The sequence below is a fragment of the Nipponia nippon genome, unplaced genomic scaffold (assembly GCF_047370975.1).
Source record: "Nipponia nippon isolate SJK-2023a ecotype South Korea unplaced genomic scaffold, ASM4737097v1 scaffold_3, whole genome shotgun sequence".
Taxonomy (NCBI): Eukaryota; Metazoa; Chordata; class Aves; order Pelecaniformes; family Threskiornithidae; genus Nipponia; species Nipponia nippon.
The window spans coordinates 67,133,090-67,145,849 of record NW_028262347.1 but is presented as its reverse complement, the minus strand read 5'-3'; the positions used below and the strand labels follow the sequence as shown (position 1 = coordinate 67,145,849).

Below are 12,760 nucleotides of genomic sequence, written 5' to 3'. Positions count from 1 at the left end.
ATGGTTACTTGGGAAGACAAAACGCCATCACTCTGAATGTAATCCCCTTCCTTCTTCTTCCCCCAGCTTTATATGCTGAGCATGACGTCAAATGGTACGGAATAGCCCTGTGGCCAGTTGGGGTCAGCTGTCCCAGCTGTGTCCCCTCCCAACTCCTTGTGTACCCCCAGCCTCCTCGCTGGTGGGCTGCGGTGAGAAGCAGAAAAGGCCTTGACTTTGTGTAAGCACTGCTCAGCAAGAACTAAAATATCCATGTGTTAGCAACACTGGTTTTAGCACAAATCCAAAACATAGCCCCATATGAGCTACTATAAAGAAAATTAACTCTATCCCAGCCAAAATCAGCACAAGCCATTTTGTAAATGTGTAACAAAGCAAAACCTTCCTTTGAAAACCAAAAGAAATTAAGGAAAATAAAATAAAAAAAAAATCAGTTCAGTTGTTCTTTGCAGGCATTCACTACAAGCTGCCAGAATGCAGATATATTCCCATGCTTGGTGTGCAATCAGTGTTTTCCTCTGCAATATTTAATCTCATTTATCAAGCTTCTTAGTACAAATTAAGTTACAAGGTAATCAATTACATTGAAAACACAGCTTGTTTCATTGTTTTAATTTTGCACTGTAAGCATATTCACCCTAATTTAACAATTAGCTAATCAAAACCCATGAAGTGTTTATATAGCTTGGCTTTTGTCATTCAAATTCCTTTCCCGGATCATTGCGAATGCATCAGCCAGTGGAGTCCCAGCTACAATTTTAAAAGCCGGGCAGAAAACGCACACAGGCAAGGAAGAGGGGAACATGTAGAAACCACAGCGTAGGGCTGGGGTTTGAAAAAGGAAAGGAAGGCTCCGGAAACCGCTGCTCATTTCCAGATAAACAGACAAACTGCCTAAGGGACTGCAGCCTGTTTTCTCCTGGGACGCCTTCTAGGAGGACTTCTGCAGGAGCCACTGCTTCACAAGGTTAGAGCAATGCGGACGGGCCGCTTTTGTACCCAGAGGAAGCTGCAGCTGCTGTCTGTAGATTCAGAAGGTTTTCCCGTGACGTGGGGGAGGTACCGAAGGCGATGAGTGCAGAGGGAGTCCCTCAAGTGGGACATTGCTGCCTGATGGGAAAGAGGACCAAACTGGGTGGGATGGGTTTTTTTTTTGTTGTTTTGTTTTGTTTTTAATTGCTGTTAGCCAGGACAAATTGCTCTTTTCTTTACAGAAAGATAATGTTTATTTTAATTTCTAGAAATACTTCGATACAACAGTTACAGAGTGGGATTTTTTTGTTTGTTTGTTTGGGCTTTTTGTTATTTGGTTTTTTTTTTTTTTTTCATTTGTTTGCTTTTAAACTTTTCATTTATTTTCAGTAAAGTGCAGTTTGGAGTTATTTTCAGTGAAGTTCTTGCTTAGCTGAAGAAGTCAACGTTTCCTTACCACCACAAGGGAAGAGGTAAAGACAAGCCCTAATGCCACCAAGCACGCACCTGCAGTCTGGCCAGAATAGGAGCAAAGGGAAAAGGAGGCTCTCCCAACCCACAAACGACCAAGCAGATGAGAGCGAGCAGCAAGCAGTGCGACGCTGGCTGGGGCCAGAGGAGCACCGGTTCACCCCCTTGTCTGGTCTTTTAGAGGACATCTTGAGGGGCAGCGGGAGGAGGCAGCAGAGTGACAGAAGCGGGGCAAAGCATGCTGCCGAGCACAGCCGCGGGCTGACAGATGAAACATTATTAGACTTTGCTTCTGTGACAGTCTTCGGTGTTTTAACACTTACACATGGTAATGTGATCAACACTTGTTTCCAGCTGCGTTTAGGTGGAAGTGATCCAATATGACTGTCAACCCTTCCTCTGTCCCCAAGCCCTGCGCTCCATGCCCAGCAAACAAGAGCCAGACACCCCCTCTTCCAAATACAATTTCTGCTTGTCTAGGCAACGTGGTTTTCTGGATCACATATAGGATCAGGGACTAAACAAACTAAAAGTGCTTGGTCTTTGCATTATATTTCTGATTTAGATATATTAATACATTTAACAGCCCTGTAACAGCCAGGCAGTGCTCTGCCTGGCTACAGGAAGGGAATAGCTAGATAACATTATGAGCTGTAGTTATATATTTGTTAGTTTATCTGTCCAGAAAGGGAAGCAATAAAAATCTGATTGCTGACCAGTGAGGACAGGTTTTCATTAAAATAGCTTTGAATTGGTTTATTTGCTACTGTCCAACAACCATTGAGTGTAACAAACATGGGAATGATTCCCCCCCTCCCCCCCGCAAATACAACATTCAGGACAAAATTTGCTATGTAGAACTGAAGTCTGCAAAAATAATTCTGATCTACATAGCAATATCCTTTGGGTTAAATTTATGAACACACACAATAGCTACACGTGAAGTGCCTGGGAATGCAGCTGAAACGTTCTCTTCCCCCGTCCCCAAGCACAAAGGCCCAGTCCCATATGCAAGTATAACACACCCCCGAGAAGCACACACTGGGAAATTGAAATTAATGGAAGGCTATACCTCAATTGATTTTGTGGTCAAAAGAATTATGATGTATTTGCAGAGAGCATGAAAAGGCTATCTTTTTTATACGTGGGTGTAAATTCTGCAGAATTACATGTCTTAAATGAGAGAGAGAGAGAGAGAGTCCTCTCAGCTGCTCACATAAAAAGCCAGGAAGCAGAAAGATACAAACAGATGGTCTTGAGATTTTCCAATTACAAACCTTTTTGGCAATATACAGCTGGAGGAATTCCAAGCATTTGTCACTTTGACACCGCTTTGCGGTAAGTAATGGGATTTTGGTACTTACAAATTCCGAAACATGCTGCAATTTGAAGACCCAAACCAGTCATTTAAATCACTCAAGGAGTTAAAGTCAGATTGGTACCTATTCTAAAATATAACAGAAGCATCTCAAAAGGCATAAGGAAAACTATTTTTAATTTGATGCTTATTCATAGATTCACTGAGATTCTGCAATAGAGCCAGAAGATATAAGCAACTTTGAGCAGGCTGGGCACGCTCACACTGTTGCTGACACTGTAAAACTGAAACTCACCATAAGGATAAGAGGCAGACTGCTAAACACAGCATCCCACAAGGTGAAGAAATCCTCCATTCCTCAAGGGAGCATTACCCGTGAACTTTTGTCTGCGTTTGCAAGAAGACTGCAAACAAAGGAACTTTGAAATACGCAATCCTTTTATTTATTTTTTTTTATTTCTTTTAAAGAATTGCAATTCTTTAAACATTTAATGCTTAAGGATATCTTATTTCATCATTTGCAAGTCTTATGCCTAGTAGGTTATTAAAAAGCGATTAGCTAGCACTGGGGTGCACAAAAGGTGTATAAATAGAATTGAGCAGGCACCTCACACAGGAGCTCAGAGCAGCGTGTGTGCATACACTTGTCTAAAACAAGAGCTAGCTTTAACATTTGGACAATCGTAGCTTCTGGAGCTCTCAGATTTAGCTCTGCTCCCATTTTGACCTATCACAGAAACTGGAAGCAAGGGCCTGAGCTAATAATTTCATGAAGCAGTAATCACTGATGCACAAATCTTCCATTTTTGAAGGGGGAGAAAACCCCACCCCCCTTCCCTGGGTTTTGAGGGTAGAAAAAAAAAAAAGTAACTTACAACACTTACTTTATATTATAACTGTATAAATGTAAAGCGTATTAGTTGCTCCAGGTTCTTATTTTACATTAGGCACATTAACTATGTAATGACATGCTCTATTCCACAGCTATAGGTACCCCGACCTTCATATGAAAGTGCGCTACAGAACCCTATCAGACTTAGAAGAGTAATCCAGGTACAGAACCACATACTTTCTACCCTCACCAAGTTATTCTTCCAGGTTATTCCAATGTGGAAACTGAGAGCGAGCTATAAAAACCTTCAGGGCATGTAATAACAATTAAAGAAAAGAGAGGAACAGAGCAGGCATAAATTTCATTCTGTACGATGATGCAGAGGCTTCAGTACCAAAATTTCTTTCAGAATCTGAATTCTGGCTTGGGTTTCCAAATTATCCTATCCAGTACAAAACAGCCAGGAAACAAATTTTAAATTTGTTATGGCAATGATAAAACTAAAAATACATGTGAGAAGACACAGTACTTACCGCTCAACAGAAAACAGTACTGAGGAATCTTCCCAAAACCAGAGCTAACGCTTTCTAACATAACCCAAACTATGGCCATAACTTCAAAATCACAGCCTGAACAAACCAGAAATGGAAGAGTTGCTAGGGTTCATTAGACTGGCTGGAAGCCATCCAAAATTAGGACTACTGTCCAATGATGTGAATCTTTTATATGAGAAACCTGCTTTCAAATCCAGAAAATAAAACCTGTGCTTACTTGTTATTGGTAGGTCCCGTTGCCAAGACATCCGATTGCAACTTTGGGAAAAATCCTTGTTCGTATTTCCCTTGGCCAATCTTCATATCAAGTAAGTGCGGGTGGATGGCTGTGTGATCGATCTTCATCAGCCGCTGCTCGATGGACTGGGCTGCAAGTTACAGTCACAGGGGAACAACCGCGTTAGCAAACCACCTGAAGACGCATGCTAGAACAACAGAAGTGGTCATGCTCCAATCGCTGAAAACGCTCTAAGTTGTTAAATAGTGATTTGAGACACAGAAATCTGTCACTTACAGACGTGATGAAACATCTGCACTGTTATTTTGTTATTTTGCTTTTAGTCTCTTCACCCAACACCACCAGCACAAGCAAGTTAGCCAGTAAGCAAGCAGGTCTTTATGGGAGCCTACGAGATGGGTTATGAATCAGCAAGAGCAGGGCCATCTTTCCCTGCAATTCGGTGTTTGGCTTCAACGCTCCTTCGGTAGAATGGAGACCTCTGAGGCCGGCTGCAGCTCTCTGTGGGGTCGGGCACCTTGCTTTGCCCCAGACACATCTCCTTGGGCAGATGCATGGCGGGGCAATACCCAAGTTTTGCAAACATCTGGCACCTATAAAGATCCTCCTCCTGAAATTAGATATGCCGGTACTGGATGACAGGCCCTCAAAAAGCGTAGCTAACTGTGGCAACGCCTGAGCAGCATCAAGAAGATGAACAGATGCTTGGAAACAGGGGAGGCTACAGCAAGACCAGAGAGAGTCCCTGGGAATCTCAGCTCTGCTGAGACTAATGCGGTTCAGTCGCAGAGAGGATTTCATCTCAAATCTCATGCAGGATGAAAATAAAATCTGTCACCCTCTCGAGTCAGATGCACTGTGAAGGAGAGGGGAAAGGAGGTGTATGGGGGATATCAGCATTAATTAGCAACTTTAATATTCAACTCTTTATAGTTCATCCATTAACAGGCAGGCCCATTCTTTTCAGCATATCACGACTAGCGAATAAATATGCAAAATGTGGAAGCTAAATCCATTTTCCATTTGTCAAGAACAACATAGAACTTGTTTCCTATTTTATAAAAATGTGATGGGAAAGAAACTGTCATAAGATTTACACACATTATCATTAGAAACTCAGCAGCTTTTTATTTCCCCTCTAAAAAAAAAAAGCTTCATATGGTTTTATTTTGGAGAAAAGGACTGGGTAGCGTGAGGTCAGAGGGTTTGAAGGGTTCTGAAAACAGCAGGTTAAACAAACGGGTGCTGGATCGGTGCTAGGGTCACATACATTGTGAATGGTAAATATGAAGGAAAGTTGGTATTACTATCAGTTTGCTGCTTTTCACAAGACAGAAAATGAGGTTCTGGTGCCACAATATCTACCAAAACTAGACGCTGAATAGACAGTTGACCTGCAAATTAGAATTGGTTTTAGATAGAAAAAGTTAAGCAGACACAGAATTTCTATTTCTGCCACATTTGTAACAAGTAAAACACTCTCAAGGAATTAAACAACAACAACAAAAAAAACCAAAAAAGAGAGATGTGTTTGCCCCAGTTCATTAATTTGTGTTGCAACAAATTTAAGAGCATAATTTCGCTGTATTATTTGGAAATGAAATAAATACTTGCACAGTAAGAAACTCAAGTATAATTTGAAAATGCATCCTGTGACTGTAATGGAAAAAAATCCAAGTCTTCAGTATACAGCGCATTGTTCATTAACACTGAGCATCTATTGCTGGAGCTACTAAATACGCCACACAGGGTTACGTCCCCGGCATCCCCCGCTGCTCTAACCAAATGGCGTAAGGCAAAAAAAGGTCTTTTTACAGGAAGGGGAGGGCGAGGCCAATGGAGCAGACACCGGGGCTTGGCTCCTTGGTGTGGCTGGCACTGGTCCCACCACCATGGTGAAGGAAAGCTCTCCTGGCAATGGAACAGGAGCTGCCTGAAATGAGAAACGGCGAGCCCAGCTCCATGGTTCGGTTTGTGTTTATTAAAGACACCAGCCTAGGAGAGCTCGAAGGGAAGGTAAAGGCTTCCGCTGTTTTTGGTGTTTAAAAGCATGCTGAAATTTTTGCCTAGGGAAAACAAGGACACCACTGAGTCCTCCTCAGGTAGCTCTAGGGCTTCGAAAACAAGGACACCACTGAGTTCTCCTCAGGTAGCTCTAGGGCTTCCTCATCAGCTGCAACTCAGATGACTGAAGACCTATATTTCTTTGTGGCTGACATTGTACTTTTGAATATTTTACTAGCCCGTCTGAACGTACCTGCTTCTTTCAAAGTGTTGCATTTCTGATAGTTGGATGTCCGCAGTGCAGGGGCCCTTACATTATATAGCCTTATTTTCTCAATTCGGGAGTCAAAAACTCGCAGAAGAGGGTCCTTCTCTTCCCACTGGGAGATTATCTTATTGTCTATGAAGGTTGCAAACATCTGTGTTTCAATGAAGTGTGAAAGGAATGGGAGGTAAGGCTCGGGTTGGTCCGAAAGGAAGGAAGCCTGAAATACAGAACAGCTCGTTAGTGCCATGTTCCCACCCGGTGTTGACACCACGAGCCTTCCTGTGGCCGAGAACCGATCCAGCAGCCAATGGGAAGGCTTGGACAAGGCTTCCCCACCACAAAAACACCTCTCAGAGAGGTGTGAATCCATCTACGAAGGGGTTTGGTTTGTGGGTCACCTCTTTGGTCACAACTGTGAGAAATAAGCAGTCAGGGAGGCTTCGTGACAGCTAGAGTAAAGGGAATATGGAGTTACTGAAGTAGTGACCGTGCTGCCAGCTTTTTCAAAGCAGTCTAGCAGCTATCACCCGCAGGAACGAGCCCTGTGCCACCCACGGCAGACCACCACCACATGTGCCCACTTGGGACCTCGGGTCTGCGCATCCCTGCTTGGGACTAGATCACTTATTAAGGTGTCATACATATCAAGGCGTGTACAGTGCTCTTCAGCTAACGCTCTTTTGTGAAGTTACGCAAGGCAATTAATCATGAATTTCCAACTAAAGCCGAGTGTGTGCCCAGGTCTCTAACTGAGCTTTGAAAACCCTAATCTTAACAGCCCATTTTTTTGCAGAAGTACTAGCAGAGATTGCCTAAACAACCCCCTCCTTTTGAATGCTGCACTGTTCAATACCTGAATACAAACAAGACCAATAAAAGGCATGGCAGCATTTTTTTTGATCAAAAACTGACTCAGATCAATATTTAGTCTGTTCCTGACTGTTTATCCTTCTACCATTCTCCTTAGAGGAGGACTTGTACCTGAAAAAGCTGATGGCTAAGAACACTATCTACTTAGAGAAGGACTTGTATCTGAAAAAGCCGATGGCTAAGAGTGCTATCTACTTTGCAGAGTCACCTGGAAATAACAACTGTGCAAACTTCCCAACATTTCTCATTCCTTTTACTAGCCTACCGTCTCTTTATTTCTCCATCTTGGCTTCCTTTTCACTCTTGTGTACACACTACAACAGAGTCGTAACAGTACTCTTCTGCCATAACGATGTGATAACCTTCTACAGAACAACACTACCCATTAACAAAAAGCTCTACTGTGAGATTAGGAAACAAGAAAGACTGGATTTGGTTTTTGTCTCCTGTGTGCACCTCTCCCCTCAGCAAACAAAAAAGAAAGAAAGAAAAAAAAAAGTCACTTTCCGTTGCTACCCTTCCACCCAACCCACAGGAGAAGGCCCATCCGCTGAGCAGAAGCCTGACAGCTTGGTTCATACAAGCCAGGACAGCTCTGACCGGCTCAGTGGATCTGCACCGATTTACTGGGGCAGGCGATCTGGCCCTGTGTAAGCACAACGGACAAATCTCTCAGTGAGGCAGACGAAGAACGGCGGATTAAAGAGTACCTAGGCTATAGATACATAATATAGCGATTCTCCCTCCCTCCCAAAAGCACTTTCAGATGGAAAAATGAATACACAGCTATCTTTACTTTGTCAAAGTTTTGCATTTGTTCCCTGTTTGTCAGCCACGACTCCATATCGGGGGCAGCCTGGATGACGAAAGCCTCGTAGTCTGCGAACATCTGCGTGAAGCGGTTGGCAAAAACCTCACGAAGCTGCACATTCAGTTTGTAGTCCCTCAGCTCCGCCTCCTCGCATGGCAATTTCCCATCCTTCTCCTTCTCCGCGAGGGGAGCCGTGATGGTCATTTTTTCCATCGTCACGCCCGTTCTCTTGGCGAGGGCTTGCAAGCGGGCGATCGTCTCGTTGCCTTTCAGCAGCTCGTACATGTTGAGGGCATTGCCGGGGATGTTCCCGTTCTTGTCGTTCACCAAGTCGCTGAGAACCAGGTTCTTGAGTTTGGTGGCGCTGTCGCTGCAGTGCAGGTTACCCTCCGGCGGGATCCCAAACTGCAGGAGAACCTCAGAGACTTCCTGGATAAACTCCAGCTTGTTGGGGAACTGGGGGAATTCTTCTGGCAGTTCGATGAAATGGTTATCGATGTCTACAAAGCACAAGTTTGCCTGAAATAAAAAGAAAAGTTTTGAAACGGACGCTCAGCACTGAATTGGCTGCTCTGATAAGTAGCCCTATTTTCCCAGGGTGCTTCCAGACAAAACGGCAAGAGCACACGTATGCAGGAGACTTTAGCTGTGTTGTCTAGCCTGTGATATTTCAGACTTCAGTAATGCTGAGGGCCAACTGGATGGCACTGATTTAACGAATAAATGAAGCCTCCTGCCCTCTCCTGTTCCCCCAGGACTTGCAGATCCCAAACTTCCCACTACAAAGATTTGATATCCCCTCCCAAACCAGCCAAGGACACACCAGCAAGCAGAACGTGCAGCACCACGTCTCAGCCCACGTAAATACTATTTGTGTGAATTATTGCATCTCAAGGGCATGTTTATTTTACCAGGATCTAACTGCAAGAAGCCTCCGTAGCTGCGCTACCAACGGACGAGATGTTCAGTGAGAAAGATGATGGTGCTAGGAGCAAAGCTGCAAAAAAGGGTCCCATGCAAATCCTCTGGGATCATGTCTGAGTATAGCTTGTCCGCTGCAGGTCAAGCCCTATTTCCTCACTCCCCCCTACTCCCTGTTTCCATGGAGGCTTTTAATCTTGTCAATTCCTCTTAGACAGCTTTGCTATGAATGGAGATGGATCTCAGCCCATAAGATTAAAGCTAAGTGAAGACATGAATCTAGCGGAGAAGATACTTTTACTCGGAAAGTGTCAATGGGGGGGATGGAAGAACCCTGCACAAAAATTAATTACATTGCAAATGCACCCTCAGGAATAATAGCAGAATGAAAACCAGTAATTGATCTTCTGAATCACGGCTTACATCTGAAATTCTCTGTCTGAGTGCGCTGTGCTGAATAAAATCTTAAACCAGGTCAGATTCCCAAGGTGCTGAGCTCCGAAGGGTTTTACCCTGGCATAAAGCTGCAGAACGAGAGATGCAGGAACCCACAGGGCAGCAGCAGCAGCAGGTCTTTGTTAGCCTGACTTGGCCATTACCACAGCTCCTCCGCCTTCTCCAAGGCGCTTTTACTGTTCTTTACTTCTCACCAAACACTGGAGACTAATCTTCAGATTATGTGAACAGAAAGGACTTATTTTCCTTCCTTGCTGAAAAGGTTAATTTTCAGCAGGACAGTACATGCCACAGCAAACGTGGTTATAATATATTGGATATTTCAGGGACATACTTGAGATAAATCACCTTTCACATAGATACTTTAAAGGGTATTTGGTAAAGCAGAATTGACCCTTCAGCTCACTTTTTCACAATAAATTTGGACTGTACAAAAAAAAGCATTTTTTCATACAAAACAATTTGTTTTATTTAACTATACAGCTATTAAAGAGTTGTGGTATGCATCAGTACAGTTCTTTAGCTCAGTGACTGTCTTCTTATCTATCAATATTTCATTTCAAAGGCTTTTTAATTTCAGCTCTGCATATCATTTACAAAATTTGAAAAATGAGATTTGGATTCAGAAAACCCTTGGGGAATTGGTCTCACTTCTCTCTTCAAAAACATCTGATGGTTAAAGTTAATGCAGAGAGATTAGTAACCTTAAGACAGCATGATGGCCAGTTGTTAGAATTTTTATCTCTAACAAACAAATGGTTTATATTTAGACCAAGAGCTTGAAAAACTAGCCCCTGGCCTGAACAACAAAGGAATGCTAAAGCGAACAGCACTTCATCATTGCCTGCATGTTGAAGGATTTTCTATTTTTTATTGTCTAGAGGAATTTGAGATTCAAGATCTTCCCTGTTCAATATCCCTTCTTTCCTTCCCTTTCCCACAGTTACTGGACCTGTGGTATTCATAAATGCGGTGCTGATATTTTTCACTCATTTGTTAAACATTGTAATTGGGCGGCGGGGTTCCACTCCACTATTACTCTTCCCTCACTGGCGATATTTAATTTGTTATTCCAGTGATACTGCAAGCCCATCACATTAAAATTTTAATTTAAGGAAAATGACAGCTTAATCTGCTAACTAAAAGCATATGACTAATAATTTTAAAAATCACAGTAATTACGTAATATTAGCATGGTTTTACTGAAAAGCGTCGCTAGATACCAGCTTCATTTCCACACCAGTGCAAATTTCATGCAATTGAGCCATTGTATCCACAAGGTAAGACTTGATTTGCACTGTTACGTGCCACCAAGGCTAAGAATCAGTCACCTCCACCTAATACTTAAAATAGACCTTTATTAAAAACCGTATTATCCTTGCCCTGTGTTTAATCCTGCACTTCCACATACAAACTGCCCCTCCTGCATATTCTCCTCTGCTGCTGCTCCCACCTGCCTTCTCAGTAAAAGCAGCTATTCGCAAGCCTTAGGGACCCTGCCCCCAGGAGAGGTCCCCGCACGGAGCTTGGCACAGCGGTGCCACCGTCACGAGACGTTACAGCCATACACACAGTTATTCTTAGGGATCCCACTGATTTTAAGAAGAAACCCAAGTTAAAATGCATGGCATGCTCAAGAGAGGGGTCCAGTCACCATCTCGAATGCAGACAGGCTAGCCATATCCCAAAGGCTTTGCACTACAGAGAGCAATCAGTGGCCAGGTTAAAATGCAAAGCAGTTTTAATCATCTTGGTCAAAGTTTGAGGATAAAAATCCCTATTTCACTCTCTACCACCAGTGATTTTTAACACCTAGATTAGGTGAATGACCTTTCCTTCCTTTTTTCCTCTGGGGCAAACCAGAGATAGACCAGGCAAAGCTTTCACTTCCCACTGCATGGGAGAACAGATCTTCAGTCCAAAAGACTGGAGTGAGTCAATATTTTAAAAGCATGTGTGTGTGCATGCCTCTAAGCGATTCACAGGCATGGTATTAATGCAAATTTGGCTCATTTGAGGCCAGGGTGCTGGTCTAGTAATAGACCTTGACCTAACCAGGAACACGTGGGTAGGACGAGGCTGGCAGGATGGGGCAAACTTCTCATCAGCAGCGGGGGGACAGGGACAGGTTTATACCATCTAGCAACTGCACCCGAGATCCAGTTTCATAAAGACTATCCCCGAATGAAAGGCTCTTTAGCCCTCTTTTGATAGGAGTGTGACACTGACAGAGTGACAAAACCTACTGAAACGTGTGATGTAGGGAAAGCAGAGAAACTTTCAGCATCACAGCAAGAAGCAGAAGGAGAACCATTTAGAAGTATAATTAGCGACACTCATTAAATTCAGAAATGGACCAAGAATGACTGCAGATGCTTCCCCCACCACCTCCCTCCTGCGGGCCAACAATCTTCACAGTGCCAGAGAAGCCTCCTAACACCAGACATGGCATTTTCCAGCAGGGATTCACACAAATATTAGTAACGCGTTTCAGGATAGCAAGCCCAAAGGCAGAGACTGACCTCCTGAGGCAGCTCCAGCTTGGAGCGGTCGGTTCCCTCCTTGGACTGCAGTCCCATCAGGTAGGGAACGGGAGCATCCAGAAAATGCAGGAGAGAGGCAGGAAGGATGGGGACGTACACATGCTGCCACTGAAATGGGAACAGCAGCGTCGTGATCCCCTCCGCCACCGTCATCAGACGCTGATAATCTAGACAGGGAGAGAGAGAGAGGGAGACAGACATTGAGCTATCTTTCCATGTTTCACTTTTGAAATCTGTTTGGCAAGGACATCAGTGACAAAACAAGACAGAAACCATGTTTATATGGTAAAATGTTCTTTTGAAAATAAGACAGTACTTAAAAGCCTTAAACATTATTTAATTCATCAAAACTCATTACCCCCAGGAAGAAACTGCTGAACATAAATATTCATATCTTATCTAGATCTATTCCATCATTAAATTAATTTATTAGAAGTATACCAAAAGTTCTCTCTAAAGTACAGGATAATACTACTCTGATTCTATAAAAAGCATGTATTTT

At 43.3% G+C, this 12,760-nt stretch overlaps 1 protein-coding gene across 6 annotated transcripts in view; it reads right to left on the bottom strand.

Moving 5' to 3' along the window:
- Positions 1-12,760, bottom strand: part of DENND5B (DENN domain containing 5B) — a 118,218-nt gene that overhangs the window by 32,967 nt on the left and 72,491 nt on the right. For 3 of the 6 annotated variants that reach the window (XM_087766605.1, XM_087766608.1, XM_087766606.1), the window contains 5 exons: positions 12,238-12,425; positions 8,324-8,857; positions 6,643-6,874; positions 5,693-5,779; positions 4,365-4,515 (listed from right to left, as the gene is read on the bottom strand). In XM_087766605.1, the coding sequence (XP_087622731.1) occupies positions 4,365-4,515; positions 5,693-5,779; positions 6,643-6,874; positions 8,324-8,857; positions 12,238-12,425 (1,192 nt within the window). The remainder of the gene's footprint in view (positions 1-4,364; positions 4,516-5,692; positions 5,780-6,642; positions 6,875-8,323; positions 8,858-12,237; positions 12,426-12,760) is intronic. The other 3 variants (XM_087766607.1, XM_087766609.1, XM_087766610.1) reach the window with 1 other exon arrangement.